This window comes from Hydractinia symbiolongicarpus, chromosome 8 (genome assembly GCF_029227915.1).
Source record: "Hydractinia symbiolongicarpus strain clone_291-10 chromosome 8, HSymV2.1, whole genome shotgun sequence".
Classification (NCBI taxonomy): Eukaryota; Metazoa; Cnidaria; class Hydrozoa; order Anthoathecata; family Hydractiniidae; genus Hydractinia; species Hydractinia symbiolongicarpus.
In genome coordinates, this window is record NC_079882.1 from 18,038,860 (window position 1) to 18,063,520 (window position 24,661).

At 32.8% G+C, this 24,661-nt stretch overlaps 1 protein-coding gene across 8 annotated transcripts in view; it reads right to left on the reverse strand.

The window, feature by feature from the left end:
• Positions 1 to 24,661, reverse strand: part of LOC130655469 (serine-protein kinase ATM-like) — a 255,466-nt gene continuing 230,805 nt past the window's right edge. For 4 of the 8 annotated variants that reach the window (XM_057458230.1, XM_057458228.1, XM_057458231.1 and 1 more), the window contains 6 exons: positions 22,402 to 22,560; positions 16,135 to 16,182; positions 15,384 to 15,504; positions 15,204 to 15,290; positions 14,354 to 14,532; positions 1 to 1,450 (listed from right to left, as the gene is read on the reverse strand). In XM_057458230.1, the coding sequence (XP_057314213.1) occupies positions 1,124 to 1,450; positions 14,354 to 14,532; positions 15,204 to 15,290; positions 15,384 to 15,504; positions 16,135 to 16,182; positions 22,402 to 22,560 (921 nt within the window). In that variant the 3' untranslated portion in view covers positions 1 to 1,123. Of the gene's footprint in view, positions 1,451 to 7,316; positions 11,453 to 14,353; positions 14,533 to 15,203; positions 15,291 to 15,383; positions 15,505 to 16,134; positions 16,183 to 22,401; positions 22,561 to 24,661 lie in introns of those variants that run through there. The other 4 variants (XM_057458229.1, XM_057458226.1, XR_008984665.1 and 1 more) reach the window with 3 other exon arrangements.

Sequence of the window (24,661 nt, forward strand, 5' to 3'; positions counted from 1 at the left end):
TTGTTTTTTTTGACTTTCTTGCGTATGTTCTATAGCCATATATGGAGCGAATTTTTAACCTCTCTGCGAAATTTACTAGCCAATAGGATGTGTCCAAAATGACCATAAATGAAAGATGCAAGACCGTACATAGGCATAATTTTCGCAGATAATCCTGCGAAAAAGACTATCTGCGAAACTACGTAGAGATTCAACACCTCGGCCTGCAAAACAAAGTGGATACTGTTAAATCCTGCGAAAACGACGTGCAAAGCTTGTGTGCGCCGCCCGGGAAAAGTGTACCGGATGCACAATTGGTGCGCCCATCCATGTGTAGGCGGTGGCGGTGGAAAAAAAGAGTGTTGTAATGAAAAAAGTAGGTCAGTCGATCGCAGAGCCTGACTGACGCTGGCTACGCCCATGTGAATTCCGGCAAAAAGTCAAGTGTTTCTTGGTATTATAGGAACTATCAATGCGACCTTTGGTATAATAGTTGGCACTGTGTTCATGTTTGTCTTTTTAACCCCTTTAAAGTGGGCTGAGCAAACCCTATGTGAGCTTTTTGACTTGAAGTTTTTTCTGCTAATTTTAGCTACGCACTGGTTCCTAAAGACCTTGCTGTTGGGAATGATCGAAAGTCTTTGTTTTGCTTTGAATTGCTAAAACAGTGAGGAATGCAGCATGCTATTCCCCTCAGACTTCAGACAATTTCGGCTGTATTAACTTCTTGTACATGTGATAAGGTAGAAGACAAAGAACTTGAAGTTTCAGTGATACTGGTAGTTGTAGAGAATTCAGTGGATTTTCTTCATTATTTTCTGTGATATCCATTACCGCTGTTTGCATCGCAAAATTTGTTTACGCTCTAATTTTCAGGATGAATACAACTACTGTCATGCATTGCGAATCCTGAGAATAAGGGGAACGGCGAATTAAAACACGTAAAAAATTCGACGATATTTTTAGGACTAAATAACAGAGACGAATAAAAAAACATCTTTATGTATATATGAAATACATTTTTTTATTGGAAGATATTTACTGCTAAATTTCGAATAAATCACAGAATGACAAAAACTAGCTTACATACAACTTATTTTTGTTTAGCAAAAAAATTACTCTCTTGTGCACAGCGAAGCATTACTTATAACCATGGTTGCCATCCCGGAAATAATTGGCACAAATTTCTCGTACAACGAGCTTCTTGAATAAGGTAGTTTATCTGTCCATCCACTGCAAGGGAAGTGCCACTATCTGATCCAGATAGTTTTTGCTTTAAACGTAGTAATACCCTTTCTGCCATTTTATTCTTACTTTCATCATCACTACTTTTAATTGCAACGCCATCAAGCGGCGGAAGTTCTAAAGTGTTACTGCCAGATAAAACATCTGGCGGATCCTCTTTAATCTGTACTTTCTTAGCTTTTTCAACAGAGATTGTCCACGCAGAAATTGGGTCATAAAGTAACACCTGAAAAAAATTGTTATATGGAATATGGAAATAATTAAACAAAACTAGGGACAATATATTTACATATACTTTTATAGTAAAGAGCGGACTTAGTCTCTAAGGTAGCAGTAAACAAGATGGTGAAAAAAAAGTTTGCGTAATAGATATAATCTGTATAATTTGAGAAATAAAAAGAAAGTCGAGCGGCAGAAGAACTGTGGAACAACTGAGACATCGCCTTCTAAGAGAATGCAAGATTGTTTAAAAATGTTTGTTAATTAGCAATTGATACCATATTTCACACGTAGATTGAAATGGCAATACATTTTTTTATTGTGTCTTTATTGCCGCCCTATAAGTGGAGTTATTAATACAGATGCTCAGTTATTTTGTTTTATGGTTAAAAGTATAAGTAGCTACTTAGGAAACAGGATGGTTTTGTGATTTCAATGCTTTTTCTCATTGTGTGTATTATGAACTTGATATAGCTAAAAACATCTATCTATATACTAGTCGATAAAGCCCATGGAAAAATCCAATGAGGCAGGATAAAAATGAAGAAGAATCGATATTTGAATTTTGATGAAGTCAACAACCCATCCACACAAAAAAATTTAGAACCTTGTTTTCACGTTGCCTCTATTGTGTAGAGCTTAAAGCGGTGATAAAAAAAATGTATATAATCATATGATTTTGATGAACGTTAAGGAAATATAAGGATTTAAAAATTATTGAATTTCCGCGCCCGAAGGCGTAGGAAATTCTTTAAAACCGTCATTTTTTTCTTTCGGAGCATTTTTTGAGAAAAAATCGACCCTGGGATTTCACGTTCCTCTGAGAGGAGGATAGTATTGGTATGACTGACTAACTAACCCTGTCCCAAATGGTCAATTGCAACGTCAGATTTAAACTTCGTACCCAAACTCCCTAAGTACTGGGAAGTCATCTAAATGACGTTTTAGGCCAAAATTGGTCCAAAAATTAAAACTACCTCATTTTCAACAAAAATTGGCAAAGTTAACAAAAAACGTATGCTGAACATAATGGTGACATCAAAATTTTGATTTTTTGCCACTTTAAATGTCATTTTAGGCCAAAATTGGTCCAAAAATTAAAACCGCTTCATTTTCGGTCACATTTGGCACAGTTAACAAATAAAGTATGCTGAAAATGATGGTGATACAAAAGTTTGATTTTTTGTCACCTAAATGTCACTTCAGGCCAAAATTTGTCCAAAAATTAAAACTACTTTATTTTCAACAAAGATTGGCACAGTTAATAAAAAAGTACGCTGAACATGATGGTCACATCAAAATTTGATTTTTTGTCAAATAAATGCCGTTTAAGACCATAAACGTTTTAATCGCAAGACTTTCAACCATGAATGATAGGCTGTATTTTTTGTTAGCAATTTCTTTTAAAATGTGAGTTTATTATGACACGTTTCGTTTTGTTTGCGTTTGTTGTAAGATATAATATCACTTGTGTGCTTTATCTTCAGAGCTTCATGCACCAAAACTCTTCGAATGTTTGGCACGATAACACAACGAATTAGCAGGTTGTCATCAAATGTTTTGGTAGCGAGCGGAAATTCTTAGAGCCCCCAGGGCTTCTTGTTAGGATTAAAAAAGACCTACAAGAAATACTAAAATTTTTCTTTCGAAATTTGTATACCCGTTGCCTTCATCTTATAGATCTTAAAACACTGATCAAGAAAATGTATAGGATCATGTATCTTTGACAAAAGGTTGCAGAGATATTGGGATTTAAAGCTAATCAATCCGTTCAATCCGAAACAGATTCGGGAACCCAGATTTGGGAAACTTACCCAAGTTGGTCCCAGGTGGTCCCTAGTTACCCACGCAGTGAAAAATGACTGACGTCACCACCTCGTTTCCAAGTTATTTTGCCTCAAAGATTTAAGTGCATTGTAATGGCTTAATATACTTTTCTTTGACGTCAATATTATTTTAACAAACAATTGGTAAATTACAGAACAAATTTATAGCGTAACTACTACACTACTAATACCGCGTTATTCTTGTCTAGCAGTGTGAATCTTACAATCTGCATTATTATATAAATGACCAAAAAAATGGAAGATGTCAAAAAACTGCAGTATAATGTGACATTTCAAATCTAAATCTACTAAGATTATTTGCCCTGACCCTCTGACAATGCAAAAACTATTAGGAAAGAAGTTTACCAAAGCATTTCAAACTACATCTCACCCATAAAATTTATATCACTCATAATGTCACATGCAAAAAAAGCTGATGAATGTCAAACACAAATCCTTTGCCAATGTATATATTAAAGTTAGTTTATTACAAACCACGCCAAAAGTTGACACAAAATGCGAAAAATAAACACTAAATTGTGCCTCCGCCAGAAATTTTTATTTAGGTGTAAAAATGGATTGCAAGGCTAAAATTTGAAATCTCACATTGTATTCTGTCACGAATGTTCACATAAAATATATGTAAAAAAATAACAGCTAGCATAATGTGAAAGCAATTTGCAAATTTTTTTTTTGCTAATCAGTCAAATTAGAATTGCAATAAAATGTTTGAGTAATGAGTCCTCTTAAAACAACAACGATCAATATAACAGTTCATTTTATATCAACTTTTGCACCACATTTATAATTCTCTTATCAGTATAAGTCCATTGCATACCCACGGTCTTCCACAAAAGTTTAATCAAATATAAAAGATGAGAGATTAACGACAAAATTACAGTTTGCAAAATTTAATTCTTTTGGTATACATATCTATTGCATATATATACCCTCTAAAACAACATTTTAATCCAAAATGCAAAAAAAAAAAACAAAAAAAAAAACAGTTTGCAACAAAAATCAATTGTAAAAAAAGATTGGTTGTAGGAAGTACCTGATTCAACAAAAATCAGTATTTTTTGACATTTTGCATGTTGTCCTTTACCCATTAAATCCTACCCAAAATTTCAAAAAAACTGCTATTTGGAACGCATTAAATTTTAATAGGGAAGGATTAGTCATTTCGGTACGTTGTAGCTACAGAGTCATCCCGTTGTACAGAGTCCTCGTTGTACAGAGTCCTCCCTTTGTACAGAGTCCTTGCCTCCCCGGTAAGAATTTATACAAAGTATAGAAAACACAGCTTGAAAAATCTAATTCTTCGCCTGTGTATGGGTCGTCCATACACAAAATAACAAAAATATGTCAAAAAATTTCAGTTATAACATCTAAAACAACAAAAATCAGTTCTATCAGTTATATATATGTCATGCCATTGTCTTGTACAAAATGTTCACCTTAAAGTTTCACCAGGCACAGCCTGTAAATTAAAAACAACTAAGATCAGGTATTTTGGTCTATTTCATACCATCCTGTCTCAAGGAATTTATATAAAATGTGAAAATTGAGTGGTTAAACAGAAATTTTTAATTTTTTTTTATATGCATATTGTATATATATGCCTTGTACAACAATAAGTTAATCCAAAATGTCAAAAAGAAGAAAAAAATAGCTTAGAAAGAGTATAAAACCGAAATCAACAGAGTAGCTCTTTTGGTGTACTGAATATTGGCAAAAGTTTACACTAAATTTAAAAAATGGTTGTGTTTAGTAATTCTAAATCAACAAACATCAGTTCTTTCAGCATGTTGATTTGTCTTTGCTCACAAACTCTTACATGAAAATATCAAAACCATAAATTGGAAGAAATTAAATTTAGATTTAAAAATAAGCAATTTCTGTACTTTATTTTTAGAAATTTTTGCAGAAAAAGAACTTCGCAAGCCAAAATAAGAATCAGAAAAATGCCTAAAATTTTCAGGGTTCAATAACGTTTGCTGGATTTTGTAGGATTTTTACTTTTTATATATAATAATGTCAGTTGAATTTTTCATTTTAATATAAAAACAGAAATGGCTTGCAAGGTGAAAGGTTAAATTCAACAAAAATTAGTTATTTCGGTAAATTGCATGATCCTTTTGCCACAAAAGTTAACATAATTCTTTATATAAAAAAACACAAATATTTGGATATATTATATACACTATGTATATAAATGGATACCAGTCTTTCCGGTACATTTTTTACTCTAAATGTGAAAAATGTAAATTCTTCTTTAATTAAAAAATTAAAAAATAATCAAAAACCCATGTAAATACTGCAACAAAATCAAAAAATGTGAAAAGCTACGTAAATTTTCCCCATAATGTCAAAAACCTCTGTCAAATAAGAATTAAAAAAAGCACAAGTTTCTTCGGTGTTACCATGTATACAGTACTCCCTCAAAAAAGTTTATAAACTTTTCCTAAATAACACGAAACATCATAAACAAAAACATTTGAGTCAGAACATTAGAATAACACAAATAATCACACTTAAGCTACCACAATCACTACATGTTAAATAAATATCGTTTTGTCATATTGCATGCAACCGATATGTTTAGTTACACAGAATGTGAAAAATACATTATTTGCAGAAAAAAGAGCCCTTAGATACTTTTTTTAAAGGTGTTGGCTTGTCAAGGTCAAGTAAGTTACAGCCATATTCCTAGCAAAGACCACTAACATAACTACGGTAGCTATATATAGCTTACATGTAAAAAGCAACATAAAACTCAGAGGTTAGCTGGGTACTGCTGGTAATCTTAAGTTTAAAGCTAACATTAGCTAGCTACAGTAGCTAATAGATGGTCAGTTAAATATAAACTTGCGACTTAGCTAGGTATAAAGAACATGACTACATATTGATAAATTCCTAGCTAGCTAGTTGTTGTTGATGTGGTTGGCTTTATCATGATGCTAGCTAACAAACCTGTCTCGCATCAATAATAGCATCAAAACTGGAAAAAACATAAACAAACATCACAGAAGCCTTTTTATAGTTCATTTATGTACCATGCCCCCTTTTAAATGTTTTTGTAAAGGTTTATTTTGAAGGAAAGAGTAGACAAATATTTAACCGGAACAAGCATCTTTTTGGCAAACACAATTTCCGTTACTTTGTGCTAGGAACTTCATTTAACAAACTTTTTACGTTGTTCTGATCGTCAGGGGGGAAACTTGGTATTTTCAGCAAATAAAATTGCTTTTATTTCGATCACGTGGTTTGATTCATCCAATTAAATTTTTCATTTTGATCACGTGATTTTAAAACGCAAACAAAAAAACAAACACAAACGCAAACTCGCGGCATTTCTCGACAAAGAAGACATATTTTTTTCGGCAACATAAAAGTTTTTTCGGCGACATCAAAGGAAAATAAGCATATCAACTTTGCCTGACGGAACTGGCGTATTATTATATAGACTAGTCGATAAAGCCCATGGAAAAATCCACTGAGTTTTGTAATTTACAGAACAATTTTATGGTCGATGTTTTAAAGACTTTATCAAAGAAAATCGTGAAGAATATAATCCACTTTTGCAAAAGTCATAGACAGACAGAACTGGCGTATTATTATATAGACTAATCGATAAAACCCGTGGAAAAATCCACTGAGGCAAAGGGACAATAGAAAAATAGGTTGTTTTAGATTTTTTGTTGACGTCAGCAGTGCAGGTACAAAAAAATATTGGCGAAGTTTTGTTTATTCGTTGCCTGTAATGTGTAAAGTTAAAACGCTGATCAAAATAATATATAGGATCATATGTTTTCGACAAACGCCTTAGAGGATGAAAGGTTTTAAAAATTTTGCTGACATCAGCAATGGCCCGTCACAACCCCAAATTTTTTTTAAGAAATTCGTCTACCAATTGCCTTCATCGTATAGATCTTGAAACGCTAATCAAGAAAATCCCACGCAGGAAATGACGTCAGTTATTTTCACCTGTTTCCAAGTTATTTAGCCTTGAATTTGAAAGTGCAATGCAATGGCTTCACTAATCTTAATATACTTTCCTTTAACGTCAATATTGCTTTACTTCAAAGATTGCTAATTTACAGAACAAATTTATAGGCGTTGTTTTATAGACTTTATCAAAGAAATTTCATCCACTTTACAAAACACAGACACAGAATTGGCGTATTATAATTGGCTAAGTGTGTCCGTCTGTCTGTGACAAGAAAAGTTGATAACGTCATATGTTGCCGAAATTCCCCTTGAAGTCGCCGAATTATGTCCAATTTGCTAGCGGGTTTACTTTGTTTACATTACGTGATGAAAACGACTCAATTTGATTTGCTGAAATAAATTTACCTGCTAACTTTCGAAAAATGGTGTCCTCTCGCCACCAAAAAACCCCACAAAAGAACGATCTTGAAAAAAGTAAAATTACTGGTTCAAAAAGCATATTTAAAAAGAAAAAAGTCCAATTTTGAACAGAACAAAGTCAGAAAGCGTGAGTTACTTGCAGCCAACCCTTTCTTCATCTTCAGTATATAATGTAATAGGCAGGGATATGGAAATTACATATTTCTAGCATATACTTTTTAACTACTTTATTTTAGACACGAGGAGAACTACATTAGTACCTGGATCACTACCAAAAAAGCATTCAATTCAGCCATCTTCACCGCGAATGTTTGCATTTATATTATACGGGCCCCCTAATTTTCAACCTCTGCCCATAATGGTATTAGTAAGACAGCCCTTGTATCCAGACTATTTTTTTTCCTGTGACTATGATGTATTTGAAAAATTGATACAATAAAATTCGAATCGAACGTTTTCTTTTCTTTATCAAAACCTGGTTTTTACAACCTTTTCAAAAGAAAATCTTTGAAAAATTATCCTGGTTTCTACGAGCACAAACAAATAGCTATCAGTTAATAAATACAATATAAACTGTTTCATCTATCTCTTCCGAAAAATATTACCCTCGAAAGCTCAGTCTATACGTTTGATCTCGCCAAGTTTGATGATTATGAGTTGCAGTGTGAGAGATGTTGCTGTGTCACGCTACTTTATGTTGAATTAAGAAATGCTTACATATACTCCACCAGCAGAATTATTTAGCTGGTTAATCTTCACCAGAAAGTATTGGGATTAATAAGGTAAATAGGCAGACTGCACTTTAATTTAAGCAGTAAAATTTAGAATGGCTTAGACACAACTAGATGCCCAGTGGGTATGGCTTTTAAATGCTTCTAGCCGTGTTTAAAACTTCGTAGTCATGTTGTTTCAACTTGTCTAAAGATACCGCAGTATAAACCAAAAAAGTAACCTTTTTTGAGTTTAAAATCATGGACAAGTAAAAGCAGATTCTCAAAAGGATTAAGATTTTTTTAGTGGTAATAGTTAAATAGTAAATACATGAAACTTCGCACACTTATTAATAATACTAATGCTGCACGTCATTTAGAAAATACTGATCACGCTGCCAATAAACATGCTCCAGATGCTAAAAGAAAAGCTGTTGCTAGACAAAGGCAAAATGTTGAGCAGATTGCAAATAGAAGACAAGCAAATGCACATCTATGTAATAATACGCCAGTTCTGTGTGTCTGTGACAGGCAAAGTTGATATCGTCATTTTCCTTTGATGTTGCCGGAATTATTTTTGAAGTCGCCGAAAAAATTATGTCCATTTTGCTAGCAGGTTTACTTTGTTTACATCACGTGATGAAAACGACTCAATTTGATTTGCTGAAATAAATTTAACGGCTAACTTTCAAAAATTGGTGTCCTCTCACCACAAAAAAAAACCCAAAAGAAAGATCTTGAAAAAAGTAAAATTAGTGGTTCAAAAAAGCATATTTAAAAAGAAAAAAGTCCAAGTGAAGAAGTGGAAAAGTGAAGTTGGAAGTGAAAGTGGAGCTACGTGGAGCTAGAAGTAAAGTAAATTTAGAAGTAGAAAATAAAGATCACTAAAAAAAAGCACAGAAGAACGATCCTTTACCTTGAAAAAAACGGAAAAAAGTGGTTCAAAAAAGCATAGCTATATATTTAAAAAGAAAAGAGACCAAGTGAAGAAGGAGAAAAGTGAAGTGAGAAGTGAAGCTAGATGTAAAGTAAAGTTAGAAGTAGAAAGGCTGGAGGTTAAAGTGGATTTGAAAACACAAATAGTAAGTACTTTGATATTTTTAGACGTTTGGTTTTTATGTCAGTGGATCAAGCAGACTCGCATTTCCCAGAAAAAGCCACATTTTTATTTTTACCGCGTATGTAGCCATATTTGTTTACGTTTTGTTGCTTCAAAATGCTACATAAAGCTGTTGGCTGACTAAAAAACGTTATTAATTTTACTTTACTTTTGCCTCTTCTTTTTATGTCAATAGAGTATAGATGAATTCCGTTGTTTACATTTTCAGTGATAAGCTCTTTCGGCTTTCGCATTTGCGTTGCAGGGAAAAAGATTGGGGTGCTAGGTGAAGCAAAGTAATTATCAGTTCATTTCTTCAAACGAGGCATTCTTAATGAATTCAAATAAATCAGAAGCCATCAACCTACACTCGATAATAGTTTATAACCCCAACAATGTCCCCGTTAGAAGAAATCCGCAGTAAAAGACCTGTTTTCACCAAATCCTAGCATCTTTTTTCCTACCACGCAAAAGCCAGAGCCAAGGAGCTTACCCCTAAAAAGTAAACAAATGACGTCAGGCTGAGATTCATCTATAATTTTTTTCACATTACCTGTGCACTTTACAACGGGGACCATATGCAATATGACAAGTGGAACGAATTTTATAGAATTTAAAGTGTGTGTGTGTGTTAAGTTATTTATTATTGTTTTGTTTCTGATTTTGTAATCTAATGGGCGATGACTGTATTCACTGAAATGACTGATTTTTCTAAATTTTGATGTGTTTCACAACCTTTTTATGGAAGATTGAAAGGTAATGGTAATATACGACATGCCTAATGAAATTACTTTCGTTGATTTAGAGGTGTTTCTCAAAAAACAATCTGTTTTACATTTTGTGTAAACTTTTGTTTACAAACCGTACACAATGTTTCCAAAATAATGATCTTTTTTAATTCAAGTTTATCTTTGCTTATTGATTTTTTGACATTTAGGTTCAGAATTGTTGGTAAAGTGCAGTACGGATCATCATGCCAAAAAAGAAAAATTTTTGTGTTCTTAACTGGTTGATTTTTACATTTTCTGTAAATTTTTGTGGGAGAGAATGGTATGCAACTGAAATGACTGATTTTTGTAGATTTGCATTTAATGTTTTCTAAACTATGGCTTTTTCATATTTTTGTATAAGCTTTTAAGGGAAAGAAAATATTTAAAATGTAGGCCATCTTTTTTGACATTTCAGAATATAATACTGAGGGTTTTCAACATAATCACTTATAAGATGTACATATTTGAGATGCGTTATTCTGACATTGTTATTATCCGTGTTGTGACTGTTGGTGTTCTTACTGTCGGTTTTGTGAGTATTGGTGTTGTGAGTGTCGATGTTGTGAGTGTCGTGGTTGTAACTTTTTATCAACAAGATTTTGCACCTTGCAAGCTGTTCTTTTTTTATTTTGTGTAAGATTTGACATTGGACATTTTGGGTAAAATTTTAAGAACATTTTTTTTGTATATGCATTGCTTACGTCAGGAAAACATCTAAAGGAACTTATTTTCTTAATGGCATTTGCTAAGTGGATTTTCCCACGGGCCTTATCGACTAGTCTCTTATAATAATACGGGGAGTGTGTCTGTAACAGGCAAAGTTGATTTGCTTATTTTCCTTTGTTGTAGCCAAAAATTGCATGTCTAATATGTTAAATTTTCTGACGTTACGACGCGACGTCAATAACACTACTTTAACGTCAATATCCTATATTAAATTAATGAAGTCATTACAGTACACCTAAAACTTCGAGGCCAAATAACTTGGAAACGAGGTGGTGACGTCAACAATTTTTCACCGGGAGGGTAACAAGGGACCACCTAGGATCAATTTGGGTAATTTTCACAAACCTGTGTTCCCGATCCGTTTCGGAATGGACGGGTTAATGACGTCATCAAAAGCCTTTAAACCCAAATATCTCTGCAACCGTTTGTCAAAAATACATCATCCTATACATTTTCTTGATCAGTGTTTCAAGATCTATACGATTAAGGTAACAGGTATAGAAATTTCTAAAAAAAAAATTTTAAGGTTTTGACGGGCCATTGCTGACGTCACGAAAATATTTAAACGCTTATATCTCATTAACCGCTCATCAAAAGTACATGAGATACATTTTTTTATCAGCAATCTAAGCTCTACATAATAGAGGCAACGTGAAAACAAGATTCTAATTTTTTTTGTGGATGGGCTGCTGACGTTATCAAAATTCAAATAACGCTTTTTCTTAAACTTTATTTCGCGTCAGTGGATTTTTCCACGGGCTTTATCGACTAGTTATATAGATAATACGAAGATTTCGTGTCTGTGACTTTTGCAAAGGCAATGTTTTTTGTCTCATTTGCTTACCGACAAATTAGCTATTCGTCGCCGTTAATACATTAGCTTGACGTCAATAATTGAATTATCATTAGTGATGCAATTGCATTGCACTTTTATGTGCAAGGTTTAATAACCTGGAAACGAGTGGAAATATATAACGTTTTCGAAATCAACGGGCTGATGACGTCATTAAAAACATTTAAACCTCGATATCTCTTCAACCGTTCTTCAAAAGGACATGATCCTATATATTTTCTTGATCAGCGTTATAAGCTCTATACAATGGAAGTCACCTAAATCAAATTTCAAAAAAATGTTTTTAGTATTTTGGCGGGTCTTTGCTGACCTCAGCAAATATTTTAAATCCAAAATCTCCTTAAGCGTTCGTCAAAAGCTCATGATCCTATTCATTATTTTGATAACCGTCTTAAGCCCGATACGTAGAAACGAAATTCCAAAGAACGTTAGAAAGAACGGCGTTGACTGAAGTGTAAATTGTACTAAGCGCTCCAGCTTCGCTCCGCTATTTTCTGTACAAAAAACAAGGGTAGTTAGCTGTTATTGTTTCCTTGATGCAGTTTCCTTGTTTTAAATACATGCAAAGACAAAGTTACGGATAATTAACATGCGTTGTCTATTTGTTATAAAAAGTGTTAATTATTCGCGCCTTTTTAAACACAGTAACAGTGATAAATATAACAACAAATTTTAAGATCTTGCAAAGGAATTTTTTTGTTGTCATTTTTTGACTATTTATTCCTGCTTTTCGAGTAAAATTAACAAATGAAATTATAATAAAAAGATTGTTTCTGCGTTTGCTAAATATAAATTCGCAATTCAACTTTTTACATTTTTCAAGAACATCTTAATTTTGGCTGAAGCTGAATTGGATTATTTTTTGTCGACATTGTTTTTATGAATAATCTTTGAAAGTGTAAGAAAATGTCAAATTTACCTTTTTCAAAGATATACGCAAGACGAGCCTCTTTTTTACACAAAATTGAGCGGTAAAAATGCGCTATTGTTCTATGTATTTTACGAGAAAGCGGCGTGACACTACTTCAATTTTTTCTGCTTAAAAATCGATTGAAGCTCAGTACAGTTTTAATGTGTTTTTTAACTTTGGCAAAATGCCAGCATAAATTTCTATTAATCGATACTAATAATACCTGTATTTTGTCTGTCGGCCAAAAGCGGGTCGTCGTGCTAACTACGCACGAAATCTTCAAGTTACAAATAACAAATTTTTTTATAGACAATCAAGAAGTGTTTTGCGGTCCTTTACATTACATGCTGAGCACGAAACTATCACAGCTGCTGCAATGACAGGCATTTTGGAAGTTTTGGTGTCAAGGTTTGGAGATCCCTTTGTGACCTTTTGTCTCCTACAAGCTTTTTATTTTTATATTTTTTGTTTTTTTATATGGTTTTACATGCTAAGATAAATATATTGTCACGTTTTCTAGACATCTAAACCTTAAACAAACAAACTTTAGGATTTTGGATACAAACGTATACAACGTGGGGAACAGCCTAGTCATATTTAGGCAGCTTTATTCAGTTTAACATTGAGTTCTTTAAGCCAACATTGTTTTACATTCACCAACCTAATTTTTACTAACGCGAAGTTTGGATTATTTTAGCTATCTACCAAGCTAATGAAAGTAACCACATAGCTATGATTGGTTGCAACAAAATTCCGATGCATAGCTAGGCAAGTTTTTCTTATGCTAAATATGGCACCGTTGTTAATTTGGGTGAAAGTCTTAGTTCACTAATACAATGACATGTATTTTGTGCACAATGCAACAACAGTCCCGGTGTGATACTTTTACAGCGAATAAAATTTCGCTTGCAATTAACTTTCGAAAAAATGGTAGGTTACTTTTTTAACGACAGATTGAAGTCTATGTTTTTATTAAAACCGACAACTTAGAAAGACAAAATAGAAAGTGTCAGGTTATACCAGGTGAGGACTGGCGAAGGCCTGTATTTTTACTAAAACAGTTTAGTTTTAGAAATTTCACAAGAACCTATTCTTTAAAATGAAAATATCGGGTGGGATGTATATTGTGTTGTTTTTGAAATACTGTTGCGGAAAAGTTTTTTTTTTTTTGATGTGCAGCGTCAACCGAGTACGTGTACTAAAGCGGTTTACCTGCACTTAGTAGCTATGATTATAAACTAGTTGACTGCTTGTGGAAATAACCAGTTGATTTGGGAGGTTAAAGGAATGAATGTCCTGTACACATAAAAAAACAATTGAAACTAGAATGGAAATAATAATCGACTTTTAAAATTTTGATGACGTCAGCACAGACCCGTCCATGTTCAAAATTATTGTGTAGAGCTTTAAACTCTTCTATCTGAGGAACGAAGGCTAAATGGTTTTTTCATTACGTCATCAATCCGTCAGTCCTGAGACGGGTGGGTTGATTTAATTTCGGGAATGTGATCCCCTTTTGGTCCAACGTGTTAGTTAGTGGCTAGTTACTCACGCAGATGACGTTAATTATTTGCTATCTACTTCAAAGTTATTTAACCCTGAAAAGTGCAATGCAATAATATTCTAAACAAAATTGTAGTTTTACCTCGACTATAGTAAGAATAGCTTCGTTACAGTTTCGCACAACTTTCAATGTTTGTTCACAACAACGTCGGTACACTCCTTCAATTCCAACAATCCCCATACCATCAACAACATCTCGAGTAAGTCGAAAAGGAACAGTTTCTGGAGTCGGCAAAAGCTTCCCTTGTTCAAATGCCACACCTATATAATATGCAAATCATAATTATGAGCGAGATGTAATGCTAATGGAAATAGTCCAGAAATTTTTGCGTTATTTTACCCAGGTTTAATAGATGTCTCTATCAGGGTTATTAGGGTTTAGTTCCCAGAACTGCTTGGGACCAAGATCTTTCTAAAAACAGAAATCTTGCAAACGCTGAGCCAGATGCCCGTGAAAGAGTTAAAAAATTTGATTTTTTGGCCCAATTAATTTACAGATTTAAGCGATTAAATTTAAAATTTATTTATTGGAAATATGTGTTTTATTTGATTCAGGTTTGATTTGTTTAAATTTATTACTTTGTTTCTAAAAATAACAACAGACTGTATATTGTTTCAGCATACTATTGTCAAAAATGTTAATAAAATCGCATAAAAACCGTTCCCACGCATTAGCGCGGTTTGAGGAGTTCAAGGGGCTAGATTGGTGTTTTGTCATTCTCAAAAAATAATATTACTTGCTTACAAAAACTGATCCATGGGATAATAAATGTTTTTTAGCAATTACTTAATGGTTTAAAGAACTCCACGAGACAAAAAACTCAAGTTCTAGCAGCTTATATATAAGACTGTTACACTTGGCAAAGAAGTTCTTTTATATCTTCTGGAGCACAAGAAAAACGTCGTAAATGGAAAACGACTAAAACATGTACCTAAGTCAATGTGCACTACTTCTGCAGAGTTGCAATCAATTAGAATATTCTGACAGTGTCGGTCTCCTAATCCAACAATATAGCCAACTACCATACAAAAAAAATTTAAAATGATTTAAAAAAAACAATTAATGAGCCATTAATAAAAATGATTCATAAAAACATTTAACATATTCTTACCAACGGAACTAACAGCAACACTTTTTGTATATGATAATCTTTTCAAGAACCATACAAATGGATCTCCGAATTTTTCAAAGAAAAAATGTCGAAATACCGGTCGAAAGTTTTTTGCTATTTCCTTAATAAAATTAAAACATGTGAGCTACAATTAAACTATGTAGCCTGACTTTTAGCCGCTATAAATATAAGTATAAGTAGGCGCGAAAAGTATACTCAAGGACATTTCTTCTAAAAAATTCTGATTTTTACTGAACAAAGCTAATTTTGACCATTTGTTCTCTCTAGACTGTTATTCTAAGCAAAAGATGTCATATAAATTTTGTTAAAGCATGGTTATTTTTCGCATTGCCACAAATTTATGATTTATACATATCGAATCGACCAGAATAATAATTTGGTATGACAAAACACTTTTCAGAATGTTTGTGATCGTTCAAAATTCATCTTTACCAAAATCTGATTTATTTTTTCTCAAAGAAGACTACATTCCAGTGTGGATGACAAGCTATTATTCCAAATGGGTCTGATTGTACCTTAGATGTATTAAATATCCACTGCTGATATTCTCTCTAAGTACCGTCAATTTAATATACACCTTATTTTTATAAAAATTAAACTGCGGACTTGTGATTGCTTCAACATTTATTGTTTATCAATATCACAAAAAAATTTTTTAATCAATCACGGAATGAAAGATGGAGCCAGGTTATTCAGTACTAATAGATTTGTCGTAAAAAAGACAAAATACCAAGTAAGTATCATGTTTCGTACAAGTTCCACCATGCAGCGTAGCATTCTAAAAAAGGAAGTTACATAAATAACTACATTACATCAACATGTTATTATCTATTGGTGTAGCACTAGCATGCACGCATACATACGTACACGAAACTCACGCAACAGATGCATATACATACATTCCCAGTCTATCGCACGCACATAATCCCAGCCGCAAATAATTTTGCGCAAGTGGTTTAACGCTTTCGAAACATGCAAACCCTAAATACAATTTAGAAAGAGGACTTTAAAGAAAGAACAAAAAAAAGACAAGTTTTCAACCATCTGCAGAGACTTTCCAGTAACAAAATACGTGGCACGAGGATAATAGATAATTTATTTATTTCATTAGAAGACGGGTGGAATCTAACTAGTCCTCAGCGTCTCTTGTTTTTTCACTAGGCTGATGATGTGCTTGGAACAAAAGAAATGCCTTAGCTATATAATAATTTTCGTATATGCGATTCAGCGCAACGGTTTTGCTGGGGGATCCACAATCGCATCCTCTTCCCAATAACCCGCCTATATACCACTTAATTGCGTCCCCTCCCAACTTGCATATCAAAGCATACTCTGGCATTCTTAGATGGGGAATCACAAAAACTCAGTTTTTTCTACGAGAAAATAAAAAGAAAAGTGCTTGTTTTGGTCCAAAAATAAATGTATTCTGAAAGTAGGAAATGTGTCTTAAAAATAGAAAATAAAAATAAAAACAATGTATATTTTTATGGAGAATTCAGTTCAAAGCCTTTTTGGAAACATTTACTTTGGCAAATTTAAAAAAGAAATTTGCGATATAAACTTTCGTAAATCACTGCTCTTGGAACATTTCACATAAACCTTCGCGAATTTTGCTAAGTTTCTGCCCGCAAATTTTTCTGCACTTAAAAAAGCATCAGCTTTAAATTTTAAAAAAGATATAAAAAACAAATTCAAGTAAAAACTGAAAACTTATATATCAAAACGCACCTGCATATTATAGCCGCAGATATACAATCAAAAATGCAATTTTAAAAAATCCCACTTAAGAATGCAAACATCACTTTTGATGGTAGAGGCTAAATGTATGAAATAAAGCTATTGATTTCTACCAGCAATATATCGACAGCGCATCCAAACGAACCAACAAAAAACAGACAGTACACTGCTTAGTTGCAAATCGTGAACAAAGATTTGTTTGATTGGATGGTATATATTATTTGATTCAGGGAATCATATTTATTTACTAAGACTAATTTTTAGACTATATAATCATATTTTTTCTGTTATAACACTCTTCTCACAATTTTATAGCTATATTACCATTATCTTTCAACAAAATTATTCAGGTTCAACAACTCTTCTTTAATCCAAAACTTGTTAATAATTAATTAAATAATTCTGCCAAATATAGTTCCAGTGCTACGGGCTTGTAAAATTATGCAAAAAGAAATGACGTAATTATTAAAGAGAAACGTTTACAACAACAAAAATGGCTTATAATATAGAATTTTACGACAATCTCGCGACGATACAAGCTCCAACTTCCGATAGCATTTTCCTTTTTCTTAAGATTTTCAGACATGTTTAATAAATCATACAGTATTAAAAGGTGTACAGAAATATTTTTATTCTTGACATATTTCTTTCAACAGCGTTTTATGCAGCAGAGAATGCCACCCATCTTTCAAAATATACAAAAGCCTATTGTTTGAAAAATAGGAACGAGCAAAAAAACAACCTTTCAACTTGGTTAATCCAAATTTCATTTAAAAACAAAATCTTAAAAACAGATTTTTTCTTGTTTATTATACATTCTTAACTAAAAATTTCTGCTGACTTAGCAATTTAGGTAACAAGTCAAAATCATTTTCGTATGTGTTGATGTCGATACTTTTAGGAAATAGCAAAGAAAATTTGTATACATAAAACACTGAGTAAATAATGCAGTTGTTTAGACAGCTACAACAGGGTTTCTGCCACCTTAATCGAATTTACGCCTTTCTCCAATCTTTGTTTTCAAAACTAAGAACAATTCAAGTCTGACTTTAACATAAAGTAAGAACAATCCAGGATTTGAAATCTTCTACAATTCTTTCTTGAGCTATGGGTATTTTTTTGGCTTATAATTTTTTGTTACCTATATTAATTGCGAATTAATATTCCTGTTGCAATCATTCATAAACAATATAGAGCATATAGGGCTACAAAAAGACAAACACCCAATTTTTTCATAAAAACACATAAATTTTGGAGAACTTTGAGAAAAAATCTGTAAATAAGAACAAAATAAGGTTAAATTCTGAAGTTGTGTCACTACTATTAAGAACAAAATAAAGACAGATCGAGTTAAATGTGAGTTAAAAAATATGTTCATAATCCTTTGAAAAACAGATTTGTTTGAAACAAAAGAGATAAACTGCCACCACTAATGGCTTCTGGTGTTTCCTCTTGAAATAATTTTTTTCGGTTACCACTCGTTTTTAATCAGATCGTCCATTTATAATTTTATTGGCTTTCTAACCTGACATGAAGCATTCTGAAACAGAACAAGCGTTCAACCCTATTCGGTCCAGGGTTTTTCGAACATACTATGACCAGGGAGGAATTCCTCCCCCCTTAATACGTTTCCATAGGGTTGTTCAAATTGAATCAAACTGGGCACACTTATAGTACGTCATAAAAGGAACAAAATGGTGCCAATAAATTTTTGCTTGCGTCAACACATTTTCTGTGACGTCATGAAAAACTTGAAATTTGGTAAAAATGCCACTATCTGCTTAAAAATTAATTACTTCTGTTCTAGAGCGAATTTTTACATTCTCTTTGAAGTTTTTGAAAACTAAATAAAAGAATGGACAAAATTTGCCAAAAAAATTCAGTTTTTTTCGATTTTTGGGTAAAACCTGACAAAATCGGGAAATCGGATTAGTCACTTGTCTAAATTATGCAAAATGATTCTTTTTGATGAAACAAAGTTGTGTTGCAAGTTTAAATTCTAAGGACAATCCTAACAGAAGTTATTATATTTTCCCCATTATAAGAACTTCATAAAGATTTTTAGGGGTAGTTTCGAGTAATGGCCAATATCAAAGCCTCTGAAAAGTATGGGACCTAAAATTTAGCATGCAGGTGTCTAATAGATAAATATTGAAACTCAGTAAGTATCATAGCCATATAACAAAACAATAAGGATGGTTATTAAATAAAAACCGTAACGGGGGGGATGGCAGAATCCGCCCCTCCCCCCTCCGGACCAAATAGGGTTAAAATCTGGATCTCCAATTTGCAAACAAGACTGCGTTTATAATATGTTAGAACAGACGTACTAAGAAGAGTTTTTTTAAAAAAATAGGGTCTTTGTGACATCAGTATCGCGAAAACCCCGTACATAAGTTGCTGCTTAAATGGAATGTACATCAGATGCTTAACTAGGAGCCCATACAATAGTGTCACTGCTTCCTACTTCAAGCTAGCTAAAACCCTTCAACCCTTAAAAACCCATGCAAAACCGACTTAGCTAGCAAGGTGTGTTATTCTGAAAAAAAGACAGGCAAATAATATTTTTTTTTACCTACACACCCTATACAGCTAAAGGTCCATTATCACACAGTATTAATCAGTAGGAGCCTACTTTGAACAATTTACAGGCGTATAAAAACAAATTATTGCTCTGGAAAGGGCATATTATGCCGGAACAAAACATAGTTTTCGAAAAAAAGACGACAACATCGTCTAAGACCCGATAAACTGTAACATGGTAAGTTACCTGTGGCACAACCAATTCTAGGACATTCCAGGATTTTTCAGGACAAAATTGTTTGATATTTTAGGACAATTCTGGGAGAAATTGCTAACTTTAAAAATCACAAACCCAATGCTTTTATTGGGTTTGTGATTGGCATTTCTTTGGGAATACAAGCAATTCTTTGAGATGCATGCAATTCTTTGAGATACAAGCAATCTTTTGAGGTATATGCAATGCAATCGAGAAATATTTGTTCGACCACTAGAAGCTAATGTATTTTGTTAATTACTACTTGAAAAATCTTTTCTGCAACCTTTGTAAGATTTAATTATTTGGAATTGCGAACATTTTCTTACAATGATTACTTTTCCGGACAACTTCATCTTCAATTTTTTGTCAAAATTACAGAATTTTTCAGGATTTAAAGGACAAGTTGATTTCCAGGTTTTTCCAGGACTGTAGTCACCATGACAATGTTTGATTATTCGTTGTGAGTGCTAGAGAAAGACACAACTGTTGTGTTTTTAATTATGTTTTAGCAAAGTACAGATATGAGGACAGTGGTCTTTGAAGGGTAAGTAGTTAAGTATTTGTTTTATTTTTTTATAAACTTTTTTATCTGAAGGATTTAAAATAGGTTGGAGGACTGATAGTGCATTTCTGTTGCGCAGTCTCTTGTGGTTGGATTCATCGGCTGTATTTATTAGCGTCTATTTTTTGTGAAATCTATAAAGGAGTTAATTTAAAAAATGACAGCTTATAAACTCCGACAAAGGAGTTAATTTAGAACAGTGACAGCTTATAAACTCTTATAAAGGAGTTAACTTTGAAAATTGATAGTTTAAAATTTTGCTATAGTATTTTTAAACTTTGCCGTTAATTTTAATAAGTATCTAGTAAGTTATCTAACACGGGGCTATGTTTAAATTCGTCAACACACACGCACTGATTATTTTTTTTGGTCGTTGCGGCTTTTTTCGGTTTGTGTCAGTTTAGATACCAGATTATCGGAAAAACCCAAAGGTTTTGTTTAAAAAAGGCGTTTTTTTATTTTTCTTGAACTTAACTAGAGAAAGTTAGTTGATTTTAGTGTCGTACGAAAAATACATCTCATCCTTTGTGGTGCCACGTTTTCAAAAATATGTGCATGTAACACTTAAAACGTTGGTTTTGATATCTGAGAACAGGTAGACGTAAATTTCGTTTACCTCTCCAGTTTTGAAGTCCTAACAGAGGGTTGAGAAAAATTTTCCTATATGATTACTTCAGGTTTCTTTAAGGTCTTCTTTAATTGAACGCATCAAATTAACCTGTTCCCTGTTAGATCAAAAACAGCCAAGGAAATTAAAACATTCAGGTTAAAGATGTGATACCAAAGAATTCCGTATCACACAAAAATCAATTTTACAAAACAGCAACTTCTTGGAGATGAAAACATCCTGGTTAAAATTTTTCAATGCAAGAGTATGGAACGCCAAGGCTGCCTTTTTCGATGATTTCATTCGGTCATAAAACACTATTTGTCACTAATTGTATTCGATGTTGTTGTAATTCATTCGATTATGCGCTAAATTCATTCGATTATGAGTTGAATTCATTCCATTATGCGCTGTTTCCGTGTGATAAATTATTCGATGCGCTGAATTCATGCGCTAAATTATTCAATGCGCTGAATTCATACGCTAAATTATTCGACGCACTGTTTGCATGCGCTAAATTATTCGATACGATGATTCCATACAAGAGCTTATCGCAAATTTTTTTTGAACTGTTTTAGAGCTTTTCGAATGTGAAACGAAGGGAGCAGCTGAAAGCAAAGTCCAATGAATGGAAAAGGCTAGCAAAATGGAGAATAGATTTCAAGAAAGATAATAAATGATTAACAAATTTAAAAAAAAGAAAGATTGCGAAAATTAGCGGCGAAAAAAAAAGAAGGAGGCCGCAGTTCCAGATAATTTGAATGTTGAAGTTTCTCATGTAGAGGAAACGTCATCTCTGTCATCTTTTCAGACACCTGACTCTGTGAAACACTTAGCCAGAAATCCACAGTTTCGATAATATCTGATTGCTCTATTCCATTAAAAAAATTAAATCTGCCTTTATGGACTCCATACGACACCAAAATGAAATTTAAAATATTCAAGAAAAATGTCTTTATGATTATGATGAAAGTTTTTGTTACAATTGAACAATGATTACAACGGCCAAAGTTATCATTTTTTCCGTATGACATTAAAACAATAAAATAAAAATAGCCACACACATATAATGTATTTTTGATCACATTTGACTGTTCGTAATTTATATAATTTTTATTTGCGCATTTGTTTGTCTTATAAGTAGTTGTAATGTTTAAGACTCGTAAGGTATGGATTGAAAATAATAGGTGTTGGAAAACGACAGAGAAAGATGCATACATTTTCGACTTTCGGCCACTCACGCAAATTAATTCATAACAGCTCGCACTGAGATCGGTCACGCTGGTCTTCAATAAATTTACAAAACTCTTACCGTTAATCGTTTTCTGCATTCTTTAACAGTCCAATCATTGGGATAATACCTTTGGTGTGCCCCTTTTTGACCACCATGTACCCCAATAAGATAATTACCAAGAGGTATGGTGCCATCGCACCATTCCATAAGTCCACTCTGACTTGACAATGGTACAACCTATTGCAAAAACAAAACCACAGTATAACTTGATATTTAACAATAAGGAACGAAATGATATCTGCCCTGATCGCGAATCACGTTTATGTTCACTTACTTATTAAAATATTTATCAATTTTATTTTTTCCCCCCAAAAATGGCTGGATTACTGGTTGTAAAAATTTGCACAAATGAAAAAAAAATTCGAATGGACTCGAAATAAATCTGTTTGAAATTATTACCAATTATTGTCTGTAAAAAAGAAAAAACTCTAACTAACCGTAACCCTAAATCTCAAATGCTAAACAAGAAAAAAATCCAAAAAAGGATGAGCTTATTGATCCAGAGTTGGGGTTTTGTGAATAGCTTACTAAAGTGGAATCTCTAATTAGCAGACATCATTGCTGAATATAGATTTGACCATTAAATGGAAAGTCAACATTTTCCCAGTCATTTTAACTTTTGCCCTACCTAAAAGTTTATATGTAACAAACACATCATTAACTATCACATTCTAAAGTCATAATTTCAGTTACACTTTGTAAAAAAATTACTTCTGCACGTTTGTCTCTTTTGTTTGATTTTGAGGCCTTCCATCTTTTCGCGTATACTGAGCAACGCATCAGTTTTACACTCATGCCATCTACAATGGCTAGCCTACAGTAGCCAATTGCATTCACAATCTAAGTGAATTAACTTTTGTTGTTGCATGTAAAATAATAATACCTTCATTTTTATTTTTATTTTTACTTCAAAATTGAATAGGCCTTTCCCAAATTTTATAAATTATAATAATTATGACGTCATCCAAAATTTTATAATGGTTCTATGCTCTTTAAATAAGGATATTCAGATGAAATATCAAATTGTCATGACAAAACTGATGTTTTTAGAGCAATATAGCATTCTGGTTGCATTTTATTTTAATTAGAAAAAAATAAATTATTTTAAACAAGGCTATTCTTACGGAGCTCGTCTATATGAAGGGTTTGACCGCAACTTTCAGCTCGCAGTTAAGGCACTAAGAAACAGATATATTTACGAAATTACATAATTTGTTCTACTTTTTGGTAAGGAACTGAGAATCATTTTTAGTATCGACCTCTTTAATTAAGTTTGGCATAATTAGGAAATTCAGGAAAGGTCTATTCATTAAGATTTTAACTTTTTTAAAAAGTTAATATGATTTTGCACTGAAAATGGGTCTTGAAATGCGTTTCAAAAAGTGAAATACAATGTTTGACTTGAATTTTCGATTCAGACGTAAAGAAAACAAAGTCATACATTCCATACATATTACAAGCAAAGAAATTCATTCTTTCTCAAAATCCTTGAAGAGAAAAAGAGCAAAGTTAATCTTTTGCTTACTGTAAAGGACCCATTGAATCACTGTAGCCAAAATAAGGTAATGTGTTGGTTTAGGACATCCTTTTTCTCACTTCCGTTCCCCTTCGCCATCGAGATAAAATAATGATTTATTGATTTATTGATCTGTTTGTATTTTTAATTTAAAACGTGTCCCGTTGCTGTTTGTTCAATTAAGTTTGTTACCCGGAAATTGTAGAGCACTTTAAGATTTTTGATGACTTTTTTCTTTTTTTATCTTGTGGATTTTAGGCTTTTTAATTTTTTTTTTTTTTCATTTGCTGTGGAAGGAAAGGTTCAATGCATTGCTAAGCAGTGCATTGTTTATATTGTCCAGCTCTACTAATTATTTTAATACTGGTTGCAATTTTTCTTTCCTTTCTAACACATTCCTTATAACAGGACATCACGGTACATAGGGGTTTCCCATCACGTATTTCATTTTATTTTATTTTTACATACCACAAGTAACGTTTGGCGTAAAAGTGATCTAGGCATTTGTTAATGGTAGATGCAGTCTCGTATTAAGTTCCTGGTTTGATGCGGTGAGCTTTCAGAGTTGGAAGCTGAAAGTTAGAAGTGAGATTTGCTTACATTCTAATGTAGACCAAGTGACCAATTATCACAAAAGGAGTTGTCCTAAATTAGTTCTCACGCCTGTTATTCCCCCTATACATATTTGTGAAAATCAAAAGTTTATCACACTTTAAAAACAAAATGTCTTGACTGCGGTGTAAAGTTGCTTTAAGATTTCCC